At 43.3% G+C, this 21,458-nt stretch overlaps 1 protein-coding gene across 2 annotated transcripts in view; it reads left to right on the forward strand.

Annotated features, from left to right (window-relative positions):
* LOC139539033 (transmembrane protein 163a-like) overlaps positions 1–20,907 on the forward strand; it is a 107,623-nt gene extending 86,716 nt beyond the window's left edge. For both annotated transcript variants that reach the window (XM_071341715.1, XM_071341714.1), the window contains exons 6-8: positions 8,650–8,761; positions 9,510–9,651; positions 15,500–20,907. In XM_071341715.1, coding sequence (XP_071197816.1) covers positions 8,650–8,761; positions 9,510–9,651; positions 15,500–15,560 — 315 coding nt within the window. In that variant the 3' untranslated portion in view covers positions 15,561–20,907. The remainder of the gene's footprint in view (positions 1–8,649; positions 8,762–9,509; positions 9,652–15,499) is intronic.
* The last annotated feature ends 551 nt before the right edge of the window (positions 20,908–21,458 follow it).

Consider the following 21,458-nt stretch of genomic DNA (forward strand, 5'->3'; position numbering starts at 1 on the left):
TAATCAGTGAGGCTGTAAAGTCTTTTAAGTCTGCTTCATGGCAACGGAGCGCCAACAGCTGTTATGCGATGTAACCACTGGTCTGAAAACGACAATTAGCTGCTCATTACCACAACAGTCAGGAAGTAAAGTAGCTGATCCACAGACCAGCCCAGAGTACAGGTCTTCACGGGTCCAAAAAGTTGGACCCAATATGCGTAAATATATTTAGAGACCTGTTCTGAACGGAGGGAGAGAGGTGCCACTCTAACAGGCAGGGAGGGGCCGTACTGTTATCGAGTGACATGGGGAGCAGTACACTAATAGCTGCCATAGCTATGTTTTATATCATCCAATATGATAACATTGTACCTGTCCTGACTGCATCAAACCGGGAGAAGCTAGATAAGCTAGCTAGATAGCTAGGCTAACTGAGGCTACATCAACCTGGGAGAAGCTAGATAAGCTAGCTAGATAGCTAGGCTAACTGAGGCTGCATGCACTTTCTCATCCTACAGTTACAAACAACAACAACTCCATTCAGAATATTAAGTAGCAGCCTACCTGTTGGCTCTTGGTCATTGAAGCCTGTCCTTCTCCTTTAACATGGAGCGAGGCTCTATGACTGTAGCCTATTGCCGCTTTGATGACCTATGATGGCCAATAACAACAACAAGCTACACGCACCACTCTCATGAAAAGCAAAGAGCAGCAGCATAAATTATACAATTTCTCTCTCTCTACTGCAGCATTCATGTTCTGATCTGTACGGGCCCTTCTGGACAAGTCAATTCAAATTACACATACCTCAAACCCATGACAATCATGTCAGATCCGACCTAGACCTGTGACATTATTTAGAATTCTGTATCCGGGCCTGCTCGGGTCCCGAATTCCAGGTTCCGGATCAGGTCTCGGTTGTTCGGGTACAGATGGATCCATGACGACCTCTAGCCCAGAGTCCAACCTTGCATTGCGTTGTCAGGACAGAGATGGAGAGAGGAAACGGGAGAGAGAGAGTGGGACTGAGAGGGAAGGGGGGTTAGAGGAAGTGAGAGAGAGAGAGAGAATCAAAGTGAAGAAAGGAGAGGATTGATAGATTAAGATAGAAATTAGTTCTCTCTCTTCCCCTTCAGTCCCCCCTCTCTCTCTTTATCTTTCTTTCTCTCTCTCTCTCTTTATCTTTCTCTCTCTATGTCTCTCTTTCACTCTCTCTCTCTCTCTCTCTCTCTCTCTCTCTCTAGAACATGTCAGATGCTGCACTCTGCTCTTTTTTTTTTGTCTGTTCAGCCTCTTAGAAGTTAATAAGTCCCAAGAATCCTCTCTGCTCCAGTTTAAGTAGCTGCTGGTTGGCTGGTTGGTTGGTTCAGTAGACAAGGGCCTGTGTGGTCAGGGCTTTGTTTGACAGAGTTTTACAGTATTAAAGGCAGTAATGAGAGTGATTTTGGTACTGTATAACAGGGGTTCTTAAAGTGGGGTCCGCAGACCAAATGTTTACATTAATATTTCTAACAACAATAGATTAAAGAATTTTGGCCAAGGGATCCGTGGAATAAGTTTAGAGGGTGTAATAAAATACAATACAATATAATGTAATATTAACAACTTACAATGTATGTTCTTAACCCTGGGCAACATGGGCCTGGGAGGCTCACAGTGATCCACAAATTAGAATCGAATACTTACTCCATACTTATTGTATTCCCCCCAATTTGTGTTTAAATTTTGTACATAGAGTTAAAGTCGGAAATTTACATACACTTAGGTTGGAGTCATTAAAACAGATTTTTTGAACCACTCCACAAATTTCTTGTTAACCAACTATAGTTTTGGCAAGTCGGTTAGGACATGTACTTTATGTATGACAAAAGTAATTTTTCCAACAATTGTTTACAGACAGATTATTTCAGTTATAATTCACTTTATCACAATTCCAGTGGGTCAGAAGTTCACATACACTAAGTTGACTGTGCTTTTAAACAGCTTGGAAAATTCCAGAAAATTATGTTTTGGCTTTAGAAGCTTCTGATAGGCTAATTGACATAATTTGAGTCAATTGGAGGTGTACCTGTGGATGTATTTCAAGGCCTACCTTCAAACTCAGTGCCTCTTTGCTTGACATCATGGGAAAATCAAAAGAAATCAGCCAAGGCCTCAGAAAAATTATTGTAGACCTCCACAAGTCTGGATCATCATTGGGAGCAATTTCCAAATGCCTGAAGGTACCATGTTCATCTGTACAAACAATAGTACGCAAGTATAAACACCATGGGACAACGCAGCCATCATGCAGCTCAGGAAGGAGACGCGTTCTGTCTCCTAGAGATGAACGTACTTTGGTGCGAAAAGTGCAAATCAATCCCAGAACAACAGCAAAGGACATTGTGAAGATGCTGGAGGAAACTGGTACAAAAGTATCTATATCCACAGTAAAACGAGTCCTATATCGGCATAACCTGAAAGGCCGCTCAGCAAGGAAGAAGCCACTGCTCCATAACCGCCATAAAAAAGCCAGACTACGGTTTGCAACTGCACACGGGGACAAAGATCGTATGTTTTGTAGAAATGTCCTCTTGTCTGATGAAACAAAAATATAACTGTTTGGCCTTCATGACCATCGTTATGTTTGGAGGAAAAAGGGGGAGGCTTGCAAGCTGAAGAACACCATCCCAACCGTGAAGTACGGGGGTGGCAGCATCATGTTGTGGGGGTGATTTGCTGCAGGAGGGACTGGTGCACTTCACAAATAGATGGCATCATGAGGAAGCAAAATGATGTGGATATATTGATGCAACATCTCAAGACATCAGTCAGGAAGTTAAAGCTTGGTCGCAAATGGATCTTCCAAATGGACAATGACCCCAAGCATACTTCCAAAGTTGTGGCAAAATGGCTTAAGGACAACATAGTCAAGGTATTGGAGTGGCCATCCCAAAGCCCTGACCTCAATCCCAACTGAAAAAGCATGTGCGAGCAAGGAGGCCTACAAACCTGACTCAGTTACAGGAATGGGCCAAAATTCACCCAACTTATTGTGGGAAGCTTGTGGAAGGCTACCTGAAACGTTTGACCCAAGTTAAACAGTATAAAGGCAATGCTACCAAATACTAATTGAGTGTATGTAAGCTTCTGACCCTCTGGGAATGTGATGAAAGAAATAAAAACTGAAAAAAATAATTATATTATTCTGACATTTCACATTCTTAAAATAAAGTGGTGATCCTAACTGACCTAAGACAGGGCATTTTTACTAGGATTAAATATCAGGAATTGTGAAAAACTGAGTTTAAATGTATTTGGCTCAGGTGTATGTAAACTTCTGACTTCAACTGTACATGCACTGTAATTTAAATCTAAAATCCTTAGTTGCTACATCCATTTATAGAATATCATGATATACCCATTGATTAGTGAGAAATATAACTTAGAAATGCCTCATGAGCTTAGTTATACTGTCCTACCCCATCAGAGCATAAAATATTATCTTGTTTTACGCCAATGTTTTTAAACAACGTAAATGTAAACAAACACTATATAGCCTCAAAATTTGGATAAACTATTATTTTGATATCATGGATTGTCAGTCCTTGCATCCATAGCTCTGTCTATGAATTTGAGAGTGGTTACTGTACATTTCTCCATGCTCATCCCTCAGCTTTTTACCAAATCAGAGATGTTTGGAATTGCAGGAAATTAGCTTGAAAACTGCAACATTTGCTCTCCGATGACAAGAGCTGGGCCTTTAAAATGTTCCTTCCCGATGACATGCACTGCCAAAGTCAGAGTAAAACTCCCTGTATGCTATTTCTATCTCACTCGAGTCGTGAGGGGTTCCCTGATGAATTTGCTATCACAAAAGGGGTCCCCGACCCAAAGAGTTTGAGAATCCTTGCTGTATAATTAAGCAATAAGGCCAGAGGAGGTGTGGTATATTGCCAATTTTGGGGGGGTCATGCCTGCATTCAGGGCTCAAAACACCCAGTTTATAGTACATTTTAGACTCTATAGTGATTGAACAGATCAGGCCCCAACGGGCCTGTCTTCACATACTCACACACATTCTCACAATCTCCCTCCAACTCTCTCTGGCCTGGCTCTGTCTATTTCACAACATCCCTCTTCATCCTTCTCCCATTTGTCTCTGCTTCTCTGACTCTTAACAGTGATGACTGTGAGGGAAGCGAGTTTAAAAAGAGTCGATACAATCTTTCGCCTGACAGATTTTTACTGCAGTGTCCAAATGTAACTCACTTTCCCGCAGCAATCTTTCTCTAACTCTAGTGTCATTTAAACCAAACACAATCTGATCTCGAAGCGTAGATGAGGTTAGGTCTACAAAATTGCACGTCTGTGCTTTTAATTTAAAATCTGTAAGAAAGACGTCAAACTTTTCACCTTGCTGTTGTACACGACAGCGAAACACACAACGTTCTTAATATGTGTCGTTCTTCTTAGGTGAACAATATGCATCAAAATTATCCAGTACCTCCGTGAACTCATCTTAATCCTCCTCATTTGCAAACGTGAAGGATATATAGATCCCTGTGTTCCCGCTATAGAGCAAAGAGAGCATCGTTCACTCCTGGTACCATGTATTACTATGTGGGTTACATCGAGCAAAGACGACCATCACCATCAATCATAGTTAACGAGTTTTTAACGTTATTCCACCATTGACACACATAAACCACAGATGATGTAAAAGAGTGTCGTAAACCATCACTCAGAATCACATTGATGCAGGTCCAAAGACTCATTTGACTGGCTCTCCTTCTAAACAGTCTCAGTAGGCTCATCTATAGTTAACCTGCCTGGGCCTATGGCCAAATAAAATCTACCCCAGGGGTCCATTGTGCTGCGCCCACACAAACACACACACACACACACACACACACACACACACACACACACACACACACACACACACACACACACACACACAGTCTTGTACAGCTAACCTTGTGGGGACATACAATTCAGTCCCATTCAAAATCCTATTTTCCCTAACCCCTAACCCTAACCCTAAACCTAACCCTAATCCTAACCCGTACTCTTACCCTAACCCTAACCCTAACCTTAACCCTAACCCTAACCCTAACCCTAACCCAAAAACCTCAACTTTATCCTAACCCTAAACCTAACCCTAGCTCCTAACCCTAACCCTACAACTAACCCTAGCTCCTAACCTTAATATTTAACTTAATTCTAACCCTAACACTAATTCTAACCTTAACCCTAAACCCCCTAGAAATAGCATTTGACCTTGTGGGGACTAACAAAATGTCCCCAGCTGGTCAACTTTTTGTTCGTTTACTATTCTTGTAGGGACTTCTGGTCCCCACAAGAATAGTTAAACACGTCCACACACACACACACACACACACACACACACACACACACACACACACACACACACACACACACACACACACACACACACACACACACACACACACACACACACACACACACACACACACACACACACACACACACACACACACACACACACACACACACATAGAGGTCAGGTCTAGTAAGAGACAGTGTTTAGTGGATAGAGGTCAGGTCTAGTAAGAGACAGTGTATAGTGGATAGAGGTCAGGTCTAGTAAGAGACAGTGTTTAGTGGATAGAGGTCAGGTCTAGTAAGATACTGTGTATAGTGGATTGAGGTCATGGCTCTCAATTCAGACTGGGGAGGACTGGGAAGGAGGGAGTCCTAAACTGAGTCAAAGGTCAGGACAGGCAGAGGGCTTGGTGCAGCAATGTGGTGGTGGTAGCTCTGTGTGTATGTGTGGAATACCTGGATGTGATTCCTCTCACGTCCACCCTCCCTCTCCCTCAGTGGCCAGTGAGTCTGGAACCTGATTAAAAATGGAGGAGTTAGAATGGTTTCCCAGATGCTGTGTGGAAGTGGACCTTTAATTTGAGCCAGGGATAAATGACAGAAAGAAAGGAAAAACACCTTCTGTCTCTCTCTCTCTCACAACCGTCTCACAGGCAGAAGGTGTTTGAGTCTGACCATGCAGAGGGAAGGGAAGATATCTCCATATTAGATAGAGGAACAACCAGTAATGCTGTTCAGTATTGATTCCAGACCGCAGTTTGACTTGGTAAAGGCTTCTGATGTGGGGAATAAGAGGGAACACTCGAATTGTACTGGGGTGCTTTGGGGAGGGTTGTGTGATTTTGTTATTCAATGTGTTTGTATGGGCTAATAGCAGTAAGGCCAAATCAAATGTTTCAGCAAATAATTGTTTAAATATATTTGTTTGATACTTCAAGGGATCTTAAAATTTCAAATCAAATGGCAAAATTATCCTTGGTATGACCTTAATGATTCCATATAGCTTAGTAGTACCCCTAAGATAGGGCTTAGACTGTTTAGTGGCAAAAATAAGGGGTTAAATACATGTAAATAAAAAATAACTAATGTTTCCTGATCTTTTTTAAATTTCTCAGATATAGGACAGACAACTCAGAACAAACTTAATTTTAATTTTGGGACTAACTGGTGATCCATGTAGTGAATCTGTTATTCAATGCGTTTGTATATGATGGCTTAGACAGGTCTTAGACTCTTATGTGTTAAATGTTGCCTGTAAAATAGGCCTACCTGGTAGAATGATATATCATGATGGCAGGGTATGCAAAACATATGTATCTGGGAGCTTAAATATCTGAAGTGAGCAGTACTACTTTCATATGAGTAATACAAATACAGTTTTTTTGAGTAAGGTATGCGTAAATGTAACGCCCCCACTAAGCCACGCCTCCAATAATTTCCCAGTGTGCCTTGCCTTTTCGATTGAATTGTAGATTTACCACCAATGACTGTATTTGTTAGTGACAGAGATTTTAATTTTCAGTCCTGTGGCCTTCACCAAGTGAGTTCCTAGGTGAATATTATCATTATAACTGAACCATTACATATATCATAAGGCCTTATACAGTGGCCTGAAACTCCTAGTTTACAGGCCACATCAGGCCTGCAAGTAGGGTTGTAAAATTCCACAAACTTTCACAAAAATTTTCCCAGTCATTTTCCAACCAGGATTTATGGAAAAACCTGGGAAATGTACCTGAATTTCGCAACCCTAACTGTAAATCACATTATGCTGGCTTGCATAGTGATGTGTAATTCCTGTTGGAATCTAGCCAGCTTTAGGCTATCCAACAGTTGAAATGTGTATTCACCCGCAACCTGCATTCATAATGACTCCCAGGGTTAAAAACAGTGGGAGGAAACTATCTAAGCCATTTAAACCATTTCAGTAATGGGTGCAAAAATGTAGTTTATAAAACAATTATATTTGTGTAGCAAAACATTCTATCAATCAATCACTCAATGTACATGCAAAAACACAGATATTAAAAACATGTCCAAAAAATCTACCTGCAGAAGAGCATGCTGGGAAAAAAGTTCATTTGTTTTCATATCTTTAAAAAATGTAGTTGGTGTGACTTCTCATTAGTTTTGAGTCAGTACCACATAAACATTTTAACATAAATCTTGAATAACGTTCCAACCAGAGAATTACATTGACTTCAGATGAGCGATGGAACAGAGCTCCCTCTTATGTGAACGCACATGGTCAAAGAATGGTCAGGTCATGGCAGACCTGACTCATTTCCCTCTCATTCGGCCCCCCTTCACAGTAGAGGCATCAGACAAAGTTCTACAGACTGTTGACATCCAGTGGAAGCCGTAGGAAGTGAAAACTCATTCATATCTCGCTGTGATTTCAATGGGATCTTGGTTGAAAATCGAACAGCCTCAGAATTTCCACTTCCTGTTTGGATTTTTTCTCAGGTTTTTGCCTGCCATATGAGTTCTGTTATACTCACAGACATAATTCAAACCGTTTTAGGAACTTCAGAGTGTTTTCTATCCAATACTAATAATAATATGCATATATTAGCAACTATGACTGAGGAGCAGGCCGTTTACTCTGGGCACCTCTGTGCACCTTTCATCCAAGCTACTCAATACTGCCCCTGCAGCCACAAGAAGTTTTAGGTAATAATGACTTTTCATTGAGTTTGACTACAATTACTAGAAGTATTTGAGTTAAAAATGCCTTGGAGTTTACATTGGATATACAGAATATTGTATCAACAAAACATGTGTCTATACCAATCTGTTTGTCACCTTTTGTTTCACTAAGGGCTCTATTCAATCCGGATCGCGGAAGTTCAGCGTTACAGCGTGATTGGCATTTAAATGCAATGTTCTCGCGTTAGCGGAGACTGCCTTCACGGTAAATGGTAATATTTCGTGTCAATCGGAAATTACTTTTACATTTCTGTTCTATCACTTCAGCGACACAGATTAAATAGAGCTCTAATACTGGATAGGAGGCATCATGTGTTTGTGAAGCAGTGTTTTATCACAGTAACACCATACCAAACATAATGACCTTGTGGAGAGGAGAGGCACATGCTGCCAGCCTGGCTGTGCCATATTAATATTAATGACACTGCTGAAGACTTAACAAGAGCATTCCGTAACTATTTGACTTATCTCACTGTAGATTTTCTACCTTTTGTCCTTTCTATTCTCTCCCTCTCCCTCTCCCCTCCACCTCTCTCTCTCTCTCTCTCTCTCTCTCTCTCTCTCTCTCTCTCTCTCTCTCTCTCTCTCTCTCTCTCTCTCTCCATTTCTCAGGATGACTTCCTCTTCAGTGTGTCTATTGTCAGTGGGATTATGTGTATTATCCTGGCTGTGTTGAAGTTCATGCTGGGGAGAGTGCTGACCAGTAGAGCCCTCATCACTGACGGTAGGCCAGGAAAGACTGACTCATATATACACACACACATACCACACACAGGGACCCGCAAAGACGCACACACACACACACACACACACACACACACACACACACACACACTCACAAATACTGTACCAAGGGCTTGCACAGCATGCCTACTTGAACTGGAGCCAATTAAAGCAGCGATATAAGGCCTTGTGCCAGGGAGGTGAGAAAAATGGGAGAAAGTCAGAAAAACAAATTATGGTAATAAATAAGAGCTGAGGGGGTGACTGGTGTACGTGGTCCAGCTGTAGACACTCCTCTCCCACGGGCTCAAACCCCCTCCCTCCATCCCTCTCTCCCTCTCCCCATATACCTGTTCCCTCACTCTCTTTGTTGGTATTTTCTGTCTCTCTGTCTCTGTCTCTCTCCCTTTTCCCTCTCCCCCCCTTCTCTCTCCCCCCAGGTTTTCACAACACACAAAGCAACAATCCAATAAGTCTGATGTTGCTGTTCTGTTCTCAGACCCTTTTCACTCATTTCCCACCAGACAGACATGGAGGCAGGCACATGATTTTTTAACTCCATGGTGTGTTATTGATGTGGTTCTTCTCTGTGGCTGTAGTGTTTAACTCCATGGTGTGTTATTAATGTGGTTCTTCTCTATGGCTGTAATGTTTAACTCCATGGTGTGTTATTAATGTGGTTCTTCTCTGTGGCTGTAGTGTTTAACTCCATGGTGTGTTATTAATGTGGTTCTTCTCTGTGACTGTAGCGTTTAACTCCATGGTGGGGGGAATCATGGGTTTCTCCATCCTCATCAGTGCTGAGGTGTTCAGACACCACCCTGATGTCTGGTACCTGGACGGATCCATCGGCGTCATCATCGGACTCGTCATCCTCACGTATGGGGTCAAGTAAGAGAAGTGTAGCCTGCACGCACACACAGACAGACATGCTCACTTATGTAAACAGACAGTCACATCAGAAGGTCACATGAAGACATTCACACACACTCACATGTACATACATCAGGGTTAGGCTCAATTATTCATTTTGGAATTGACTCCCAATCAACTCACCCACAGGATGTAGAATTTTAGTCAAATAATGAGTTTCATTGAATCTAACAGGTCACATTGTCACGATCATGTGGAAGAGATTCGGACCAAAACGCAGCATGAGGAAAATAAGCCATCTTCTTTTTATTATTGAAGAAGGCAAAACGAAACAAAACACTTACAAACTACCAAAACAACAAACGATCGTGAAGCTAAATAACGTAGTGCACACACACAGGCTACAAACGTTCTACATAGACAATTCCCCACAACAAACTAAAGCCTATGGCTACCTTAAATATGGCTCCCAATCAGAGACAACAGAAACCAGCTGTCTCTAATTGGGAACCCATTCAGGCAACCATAGACTTTCCTAGACAACTACACACAACATAGACACAGCTAGACAACTATACTAAACATAAAGCCAACTACTCTAAATAAACCCCCTAAACCTTACAATCACCCTGGACACTACAAAACCCACATAAATACCCATGTCACACCCTGACCTAACTAAAATAATAAAGAAAACAAAGAATACTAAGGCCAGGGCGTGACATAGCCCCCCCCTTAAGGTGCGAACTCCGGGCGCACCAGCACAAAGTCTAGGGGAGGGCCTGGGTGGGCATCTGACCACGGTGGTGGCTCAGGCTCAGGGCGAGGTCCCCACCCCACCATAGTCAATCCCAGCTTATATCTCCCCCTACAAATGACCACCCTCATATTACCCTCACTTAATCTTTTGGGTAACATCGACACAAGGGGCAGCACCGGGATAAGGGGCAACACCGGGATGAGGGACGGCAGCTCCGGGCTGAGGGACGGCAGCTCCGTGCTGAGGGACGGCAGCTCCGGACTGGCTGGCGGATCCTGGCTGGCTGACGGCTCTGGCTGGTCATGGCTGGCTGACGGCTCTGGCTGGTCATGGCTGGCTGACGGCTCTGGCTGGTCATGGCTGGCTGACGGCTCTGGCTGGTCATGGCTGGCTGACGGCTCTGGCTGGTCATGGCTGGCTGACGGCTCTGGCTGGTCATGGCTGGCTGACGGCTCTGGCTGGTCATGGCTCGCGGAAGGCTCTGGCTGATCCGGTCTGGCGGAAGGCTCTGGCTGATCCGGTCTGGCGGAAGGCTCTGGCTGATCCGGTCTGGCGGAAGGCTCTGGCTGATCCGGTCTGGCGGAAGGCTCTGGCTGATCCGGTCTGGCGGAAGGCTCTGGCTGATCCGGTCTGGCGGAAGGCTCTGGCTGATCCGGTCTGGCGGAAGGCTCTGGCTGATCCGGTCTGGCGGAAGGCTCTAGCGGCTCCTGTCTGGCGGACGGCTCTAGCGGCTCCTGTCTGGCGGACGGCTCTGTAGGCTCATGGCAGACGGGCGGCTTTGCAGGCTCATGGCAGACGGGCGGCTTTGCAGGCTCATGGCAGACGGACAGTTCAGACGGCGTAGGGCAGACGGGCAGTTCAGGCGCCGCTGGGCAGACGGGCAGTTCAGGCGCCGCTGGGCAGACGGGCAGTTCAGGCGCCGCTGGGCAGACGGGCAGTTCAGGCGCCGCTGGGCAGACGGGCAGTTCAGACGCCGCTGGGCAGACGGGCAGTTCAGGCGCCGCTGGGCAGACGGCAGACTCTGGCCGGCTGAGACGCACTGTAGGCCTGGTGCGTGGTACCGGAACTGGAGGTACCGGGCTAATGACACGCACCTTAAGGCTAGTGCGGGGAACAACAACAGGGCACACTGAGTTCTCAAAGCGCACTATATGCCTGGTGCGTGGTACCGGACTGAGGGCACGCACCTCAGGACGAGTGCGGGGAGAAATAACAGTGTGTACAGGACTCAGGAGACGCACAGGTGGCTTAGTGCGTGGTGCCGGAACTGGAGGCACTGGGCTGGAGACACGCACCATAGGGAGAGTGCGTGGAGGAGGAACAGGGCTCTGAAAACGCACTGAAAACCTGGTGCGTGGTGTAGGCACTGGTGGTACTAGGCTGGGGCGGGAAGGTGGCGCCGGATATACCGGACCGTGAAGGAGGACACGTGCTCTTGAGCACCGAGCCTCCCCAACCTTACCAGGTTGAATGGTCCCCGTAGCCCTGCCAGTGCGGCGAGGTGGAATAGCCCGCACTGGGCTATGCAGGCGAACCGGGGACACCACCTGTAAGGCTGGTGCCATGTACGCCGGCCCGAGGAGACGTACTGGAGACCAGATACGTTGGGCCGGCTTCATGGCACTCGGCTCGATGCCCAACCTAGCCCTCCCAGTGCGGCAAGGTGGAATAGCCCGCACTGGGCTAAGCACGCGTACTGGGGACACCGTGCGCTTTACCGCATAACACGGTGTCTGACCAGTACGACGCCCTCTTACTCCACGGCAAGCCCGGGGAGTTGGCTCAGGTATCCAACCCGGCTTCGCCACACTCCCCTTTAGCCCCCCCCCAAGAAATTTTTGGGTGTTACTCACGGGCTTCCAGCCACTCTGCCTTGCCTTTGCCTCATAAAGCCGCCTCTCCGCTTTCGCTGCCTCCAGCTCCGCTTTGGGACGGCGATATTCCCCTGGCTGAGTCCAGGGTCCTTTGCCGTCCAGGATCTCCTCCCATGTCCATGAGTCCTGTTTACTTTGCCGCTGTTGTTGGTTCCGATCATGCTGCTTGATCCTGTTGTGGTGGGGAATTCTGTCACGATCATGTGGAAGAGATTCGGACCAAAACGCAGCATGAGGAAAATAAGCCATCTTCTTTTTATTATTGAAGAAGGCAAAACGAAACAAAACACTTACAAACTACCAAAACAACAAACGATCGTGAAGCTAAATAACGTAGTGCACACACACAGGCTACAAACGTTCTACATAGACAATTCCCCACAACAAACTAAAGCCTATGGCTACCTTAAATATGGCTCCCAATCAGAGACAACAGAAACCAGCTGTCTCTAATTGGGAACCCATTCAGGCAACCATAGACTTTCCTAGACAACTACACACAACATAGACACAGCTAGACAACTATACTAAACATAAAGCCAACTACTCTAAATAAACCCCCTAAACCTTACAATCACCCTGGACACTACAAAACCCACATAAATACCCATGTCACACCCTGACCTAACTAAAATAATAAAGAAAACAAAGAATACTAAGGCCAGGGCGTGACACACATCTCCAGATACCAAAGAATATATCACTTTTCTCTGGAAACAATGTTCATGTACTCTTTTAACCTTAGTGCTTAGAATAGCCAATTATATTTCCATTTCTTTGGCTTCTTTTTGAAGGCCTCTGGGTCAACTTCAGGATTAAATTAATGCATTCTGGGAAATGTGGTATTTTCCGCCCATATTGAACAAGCATGTACAGTTGAAGTTGGAAGTTTACATACACTTGTTTGGAGTCATGAAAACTCGTTTTTCAACCACTCCACAAATTTCTTATTATCAAACTATAGTTTTGGTAAGTCGGTTAGGACATCTAAGTAATTTTTCCAACAATTGTTTACAGACAGATTATTTCACTTATAATTCACTGTATCATAATTTACATACACTAAGTTGAATGTGCCTCTAAACAGCTTGGAAAATTCCAGAAAACGATATCATGGCTTTAGAAGCTTCTGATAGGCTCATTTCCAACATTTGAGTCAATTGGAGGTGTACCTGTGGATGTATTTCAAGGCCTACCTTCAAACTCAGTGCCTCTTTGCTTGACATCATGGGAAAATCAAAAGAAATCAGCCAAGACCTCAGAAAACACATTGTAGACTTCCACAAGTCCAGTTCATCCTTGGGAGCAATTTTCAAATACCTGAAGTTACCACGTTCATCTGTACAAACAATAGTACACAAGTATAAACACCATGTGACCACGCAGCCATCATACCGCTCAGGAAGGAGACGAGTTCTGTCTCCTAGAGATTAACGTACTTTGGTGTGAAAAGTGCAAATCAATCCCAGAACAACAGCAAAGGACCTTGTGAAGATGCTGGAGGAAACAGGTACGAAAGTATCTATATCCACAGTAAAGTCCTATATCGATATAACCTGAAAAGCCGCTCAGCAAGGAAGAAGCCACTGCTCCAAAACCGCCATAAAAAAGCCAGACTACGTTTTGCAACTGCACATGGGGACAAAGATTGTACTTTTTGGAGAAATGTCCTCTGGTCTGATGAAACAAAAATAGAACTGTTTGGCCATAATTACCATCATTATGTTTGGAGGAAAAAGGGGGAGGCTTGCAAGCCGAAGAACACCATCCCAACCGTGAAGCACGGGAGTGGCAGCATCATGTTGTGGGGGTGCTTTTCTGCAGGAGGGACTGGTTCACCTCACAAAATAGATGGCATCATGAGGAAGCAAAATTATGTGTATATATTGAAACAACATCTCAAGACATCAGTCAGGAAGTTAAAGCTTGGTTGCAAATGGGTCTTCCAAATGGGCAATGACCCCAAGCATACTTCCAAAGTTGTGGCAAAATGGCTTAAGGACAACAAAGTCAAGGTATTGGAGCGGCCATCACAAAGCCCTGACCTCAATCCTATAGAAAATGTTTTGGCAGAACTGAAAAAGCGTGTGCGAGCAAGGAGGCCTAAAGGCCTGACTCAGTTGCACCAGCTCTGTCAGGAGGAAATTTATTGTGTGAAGCTTGTGGAAGGCTACCAGAAACATTTGACCCAAGTTAAACAATTTAAAGGCAATTCTACCAAATACTAATTGAGTGTATGTAAACTTCTGACCCTCTGGGAATGTGATGAATTAAATAAAAGCTGAAATAAATCATTCTCTCTACTATTATTCTGACATTTCACATCCTTAAAATAAAGTGGTGATCCTAACTGACCTAAGACAGGGAATTGTTACTAGGATTAAATGTCAGGAATTTTGAAAAACTGAGTTTAAATGTATTTGGTTAAGGTGTATGTAAACTTCCGACTTCAACTGTATATAACGACATGTTTGATGTTTTATTTGCAAGATGTATATTTGTATAGACTATACCTAATATCGAATAGAAGAAGCATTTGAATTTCACTGAATTCAATTCTATTTCCTTTCATTCAAATTCGAATTGAAATTCTGTATCCTGTTTAATTCATGAGGCATTCTCAATTCAATTCGGAATTAAGCCCAACCCTGACAGACACACATGCTACACACCCATTAGCCATAAATAGGCTAATGGGTGTGTAGCATGTGTGTCATAAAATTGATACACATTCCCCCATGGGAAAAATAAAGTGACTATCTTATCTTACAGTTAGAGAGGACCACAATGGAAATAAGTCCCAAACTTTATTTAAGCAGTAAGGCACGAGGAGGTGTGGTATTTTTCTTTAAGCACGACGCCCTTACCCGTGGTATATTGGCTATATACCACAAACCCCCGAGGTGCCTTATTGCTATTATAAACTGGTTACCAATGTAATTACAGCAGTAAAAATAAATGTTTTGTCATACCTGTGGTACATGGTCTGATATACCACGGCTGTCAGCCAATCAGCATTCAGGGCTCGAACAACCATGTTTATATTGTTCGTTATCCTCCATGACTACTCATGTGGATGTGTGTCTTTTTGAAGTTTATTGTGTGCTTGTTTTTAAAATGGTCGATTTAACAATTGTAGTTGTTTTATACACAGTCAAACATTTAATGTGTTATAACACATCTTATCTACTCTTGTATCACATGACATGTCTCTCTTCTCCCCTCCCTCCAGACTGCTGCTGGACATGGTACCCAGGGTGAGACAGACCAGGAACTACGAACGCTTTGAGTGAGCCAGTCAACAGATTAGTGGGATGCTCCGAGGACCAGGGTTACACCTGCCACAGCCCCAATATCTATCTATCTATCTATCTATCTATCTATCTATCTATCTATCTATCTATCTATCTATCTATCTATCTATCTATCTATCTATCTATCTATCTATCTCTCTCTCTCTCTCTCTCTCTCTCTCTCTCTCTCTCTCTCTCTCTCTCTCTCTCTCTCTCTCTCTCTCTCTCTCTCTCTCTCTCTCTCTCCCTCCCTCTCCCTCTCTCTCTCTCTCTCTCTCTCTCTCTCTCTCTCTCTCTCTCTCTCTCTCTCTCTCTCTCTCTCTCTCTCTCTCTCTCTCTCTCTCTCTCTCTCTCTCACACACACACACACACACACACACACACACACACACACACACACACACACACACACACAGGCCTTAGCCTGGAGAGACTCGGAGGGCAAAACAATGGAAGACATTAAGATGTTGTCATTCCCTCAATCAAGCTTTTCCCATCCAGCCCCCCCCCCCCCCCCCCAACCATTTCTCCTTACCTCCTGACACATTCTGTCCATCGTTACTACTATCCAGAAAAGAAGGAGGGAATGAAAGGGGTGAGAAAATGACTAGGAAGAGGTTGGCATTAACGGCTGGTACCAGAGAGAGGAGCGTTCCTTTGGCATGTCTATTTGAACCCCTTGCCATTGTTGCTAAGCGACCTGGAGGCCCTGGCATTTTGAAGGGCACAATATCATAATTTTCATAATGATCCAAACCTCCTGGGATCCTTAGTCAAATGTTCCCTTTTCCTTGCCAACACTGATTAGTAAGACATGTTGTAGATCATCCATCTCATCTTCTGTGACGTTTTAAAATCCCTACGTATTGTTAGAATTTATAATGAGTCTGGTTGACTCACTGCAGGTTCAGAGTGCGTGTTGGAGGGGAATCCTGCCACTACTTTCTGCCCTGTCTGTCTCCATTGCTCTCTGAGATTAGAAGCTGTGTAACTATAGTATACTGAACAAAAATATAAACTTAACTTGCAAAAATGTCAAAGATTTTACTGAGTTACAGTTCATATAAGAAAATCAGTCAATTTAAATAAATTCATTAGACCCTAATCTATGGATTTTACATGACTGGGAATACAGATATACATCTGTTTGTAACAGATACCCGAACAACAATGGGCCTCACAGTGGGCCCCAGGATCTCGTCACGTTATCTCTGTATATTCAAATTGCCATCGATAAAATGCAATTGTGTTTATTGTCCGTATCTTATGCCTGCCCATACCATAACCCCACCGCCACCATGGGGCACTCTGTTCACAATGTTGACATCGGCAAACCGCTCGACCACACAACGCCATACACATGGTCTGCTGTTGTGAGGCCAGTTGGAAGTACTGCCAAATTCTCTCAAACAACATTGGAGGCGGCTTATGGTAGAGAATTTAACATTAAATGACCTGGAAACAGCTCTGGTGAACATTCCTGCAGTCAGCATGCCAATTACACGCTCCCTCAAAATTAGACATCTGTGGCATTGTGTTGTGTGACAAAACTGCACATTTTAGAGTGGCCTTTTATTGTCACCAGCACCTGTGTACCTGTGTAATGATCATGCTCTTTAATAAGCTTCTTGATATGCTACACCTGTGAGGTGGATGAATGATCTTGGCAAAGGAAAAATGCTCACTAACAGGGATGTAAACAAATGTGTGCACAAAATTTGAGAGAAATAAGCTTTTTGTGCGTATGGAAAATGTCTGGGATAATTTATTTCAGCTCATGAAACATGGGACAAACACTTTACATGTTACGTTTATATTTTTGTTCAGTATATATAAAGAGAGCTATACAGCGTACGGTAGGTAGGTCTGTGAGCAGCTCACACAGCTGGAGTCATATACTGTAAATTAATGTGTCCTCTGCAGTGCTTCTCCTGGTTTCTCTACTGACACAGCCCAGGTGCCAGTAGAGGACACAGTGATACATGTATCTATCCCTATGGTAGAGGACTATGGCAAGTCACTCCACGGTAGTCCTCCACTCTCTGGCTTCAGAGGGAAACAAAAAAGAGAGAGAAGGGGAGGCCCAAACAGCAGGGCCAGGCCAGTATCTGGAGGGGTGTGGCTGCCCATTGGTAAGATATAGAGTACTGTACATGCACAGAGCAGACCAGAGCAGACCAGACCACACCAGACCAGAGCAGACCAGACTAGACCAGACCAGACCAGACCAAAACAGACCAGACCAAAACAGACCAGAGCAGACCAGACTAGACCAGACCAGACCGTCAAGCAAGGCAGAGAGTAGTTCACAGTCAACATTGACTTCAGGGTTGAGGGCGAAAAGCAAACTGTTAGCATAAGTGAAAATATGGCATTACAGTGTCCCACTGAATAGCTGAGAACAAAGAACACAAGTCTATCAATCACTAGAAGTACAGAAACACCTTTCCACTTGACAAAGCACAAGTAGAAGCCTATCCAGATGGGAGCACACAGTGAACCAGACTAGAGATAGTTACAGTAGCTACAGTAATACCTCTTCCTCCAGATATGCATGCTGTACCACACTGTTTTGTTCTAGATAACAGTGTTAAATCCTGTCATAATAATGACTGTATCCCTCCACAACCTTGTCTGGGATGACCGTGTCTATATAACTGATAGTCATATGTTTCAGTGCCATACATGCTCAGATTCCTAAACGAAGACAACATTATTAGCCAGCTTGTTTACATGGCATACCTTACTTATGTTTACAATGATATATACTGTATGTATCTATGTCAGTAGAGCGTGAGAGAAAGACTGATGTCAAGGTTAGAGACAAGAAAGTAACTGGTTCAGGTAAAGTAGTGTACGTATGTACAGAACACTATATTGCAAAATTGTATTAATTACTTTTTAAACTAAATTAGAATTCTTAACATGCGGTAGCCAATAGATGTGATTATGTGCCATGTTTCACAATTGCAATAGTTATATGGGGATACATTCGAGTTACATGTCAAAAATAAATGTACATGTCCCAACTTAATCTGCCTGTCCTGACAGTATGGACAGTAAACAACATAGAGAGTCAATATTATGTGAGGCCATCGGTCACTATGTACATCAGTGATCTGCTTCACAGCATATTGGATCACCATCAACGGCAATGTCCTTTCTCTTACTGTTTACCTCCGCTTACCCCTCATAGTAGTGATGCCAGCACGTTTCCTTTATACCGTACGCAAAGGACTGTAAATACAAAACATGAAATGTGTATAAATGTTTAATACACCGTTTAGATAGAGGCTTCTAGATGTAGCAAACCAATAGGAATAGCTCAAATGGATGAATAGTGCTATGTTATTTTCTAAACAAACGATTATTCATATTATATTTAAGTCGTAGTATAAGTCTTTACACTGCCAGTTCTGCTCAGCTTAGAGTTGATATACTGTAAACGTGTAAGTGAGAGCTTTCTTTACCCCCACAAAGATGACAAATGCATAAGTCTTCAAAAAATAAAAAGCACAGAGTTTAGATCTTAAATTCCATCCAAAGAAGCACAGAAATAGGAAGTTAAAGAAATGTTATACTTCTTAGAGTATCATTCCTGGTCTTACATTGTTAAATTATGTCTGTGCTCACTGCTTAGAAGAGCAGGATACAGTAACATTCACAATAACACGGACAAACTTCCTCATCAGCTGAATTTAGAGGCTGTTAAAAAAGATTGTAATTTTCCATGGAATTTGTATGTATGCTCTCATGCCTGTGTATTAATTCCAGTGTATGATGTCATACAACTGAGTTGTGCATACTGTACATTGTAAGTGAGTATACTGTAGATGCTATAGATTGACTGACGTTATAGGCGCAACATCTATTTTGTAATTACTTCACTGTATGGATGTGTTTTCTCCAAAATGTCAGAGGATGACGTCTCGTGAAGTTGAATTCGTGCTAAGAATCTGTTACAGTAATTCCCGATTCAAAGCTGTGAAAACATTTCTAGATATGTGTTTAATGGTGTAATTGGCAGCAATGTGCTATTAATTAATTGGCTCATGCGTTTTACTTCATAAGCACTGGTAATCAGACAAAGACAGACACAGGGATACATGGAAACACACTGGTAATCAGACAAAGACAGACACAGGGATACATGGAAACACACTGGTAATGTAGGGAAGCAGACACAGGGATACATGGAAACACACTGGTAATGTAGGGAAGCAGACACAGGGATACATGGAAACACACTGGTAATGTAGGGAAGCAGACACGGGATACATGGAAACACACTGGTAATGTAGGGAAGCAGACACGGGATACATGGAAACACACTGGTAATGTAGGGAAGCAGACACGGGATACATGGAAACACACTGGTAATGTAGGGAAGCAGACACAGGGATACATGGAAACACACTGGTAATGTAGGGAAGCAGACACAGGGATACATGGAAACACACTGGTAATGTAGGGAAGCAGACACAGGGATACATGGAAACACACTGGTAATGTAGGGAAGCAGACACAGGGATACATGGAAACACACTGGTAATGTAGGGAAGCAGACACGGGATACATGGAAACACACTGGTAATGTAGGGAAGCAGACACGGGATACATGGAAACACACTGGTAATGTAGGGAAGCAGACACGGGATACATGGAAACACACTGGTAATGTAGGGAAGCAGACACAGGGATACATGGAAACACACTGGTAATGTAGGGAAGCAGACACAGGGATACATGGAAACACACTGGTAATGTAGGGAAGCAGACACAGGGATACATGGAAACACACTGGTAATGTAGGGAAGCAGACACAGGGATACATGGAAACACACTGGTAATGTAGGGAAGCAGACACAGGGATACATGGAAACACACTGGTAATGTAGGGAAGCAGACACAGGGATACATGGAAACACACTGGTAATGTAGGGAAGCAGACACAAGCACAATCTCATAGACAACGCGTGTAACCATAGCAATGTCTTCTACTAATCATTTGATGAAGTTATGTTATAGCAACACTAGCCCTTTCCACTGTTTACCTTTGCATAGGCTGACACAAACCCCAGCGTTCTACAGTATATACGTTTTGCTTTTCTAAAACACACACATACACACTCACACTCGTCTAGACACATCATCTTCATGTAAATTACACCTGTGAACAGTTTAAGAGTAGAATCATGTGTCTGATTGTAAATATTTCAATGGTATTACAGATTATGTAAACACTACTGTATGTATATTTATGTAGAACACATATCTGACTATGTGGTACCTCTTCCTCACAGAGGAAAAGTTTTATTGAACAATAAAGTTTTATCCTGCTCATTCATTGAAAATGTTGAAATTCCTTTTCCCCCACCTTTGCATAATTATAATTGTAATTAAATAATACAATAATAAATATGAAATAATACAAAAAACTATGCAAATAATTAAATAATATAAAAAATATATGGAAATGTTAGAAAAAGTTTATATTGTTAGAAACAGCTAACGCTTCGAACACACCGATAGTGTCTTTGCATTTTTGGACACCGGAATTACATTAATTTCCAATGAAACGCTGCGTTTGCCTTGCAGCATTGCGTTGCAGAGGCAGTTGCAGTGCGTTCATATGTTGGATTTATCGAATGTATGCGTCAAACTGTATGCGTCGGCGGGTTGACTGAAATGGGAGCAGAAGGTGAACGTTCAACTTTTGTTGCATACATATCCAGATGATGCTGCGTACTATTTTGCGCAAATTTACTGTTGTTAAAGATTGATGATATTTACTAGAAGAGAGAGACCAAGTTGAGACGCTAGACCAGGTGGATAAGGTATGATATTTAAGGCAGTTTAATAAGTTGCAAAGATATCTGACAACACGTGCACGGGCTC

Source organism: Salvelinus alpinus, chromosome 14 (genome assembly GCF_045679555.1).
Source record: "Salvelinus alpinus chromosome 14, SLU_Salpinus.1, whole genome shotgun sequence".
Lineage (NCBI taxonomy): Eukaryota > Metazoa > Chordata > Actinopteri > Salmoniformes > Salmonidae > Salvelinus > Salvelinus alpinus.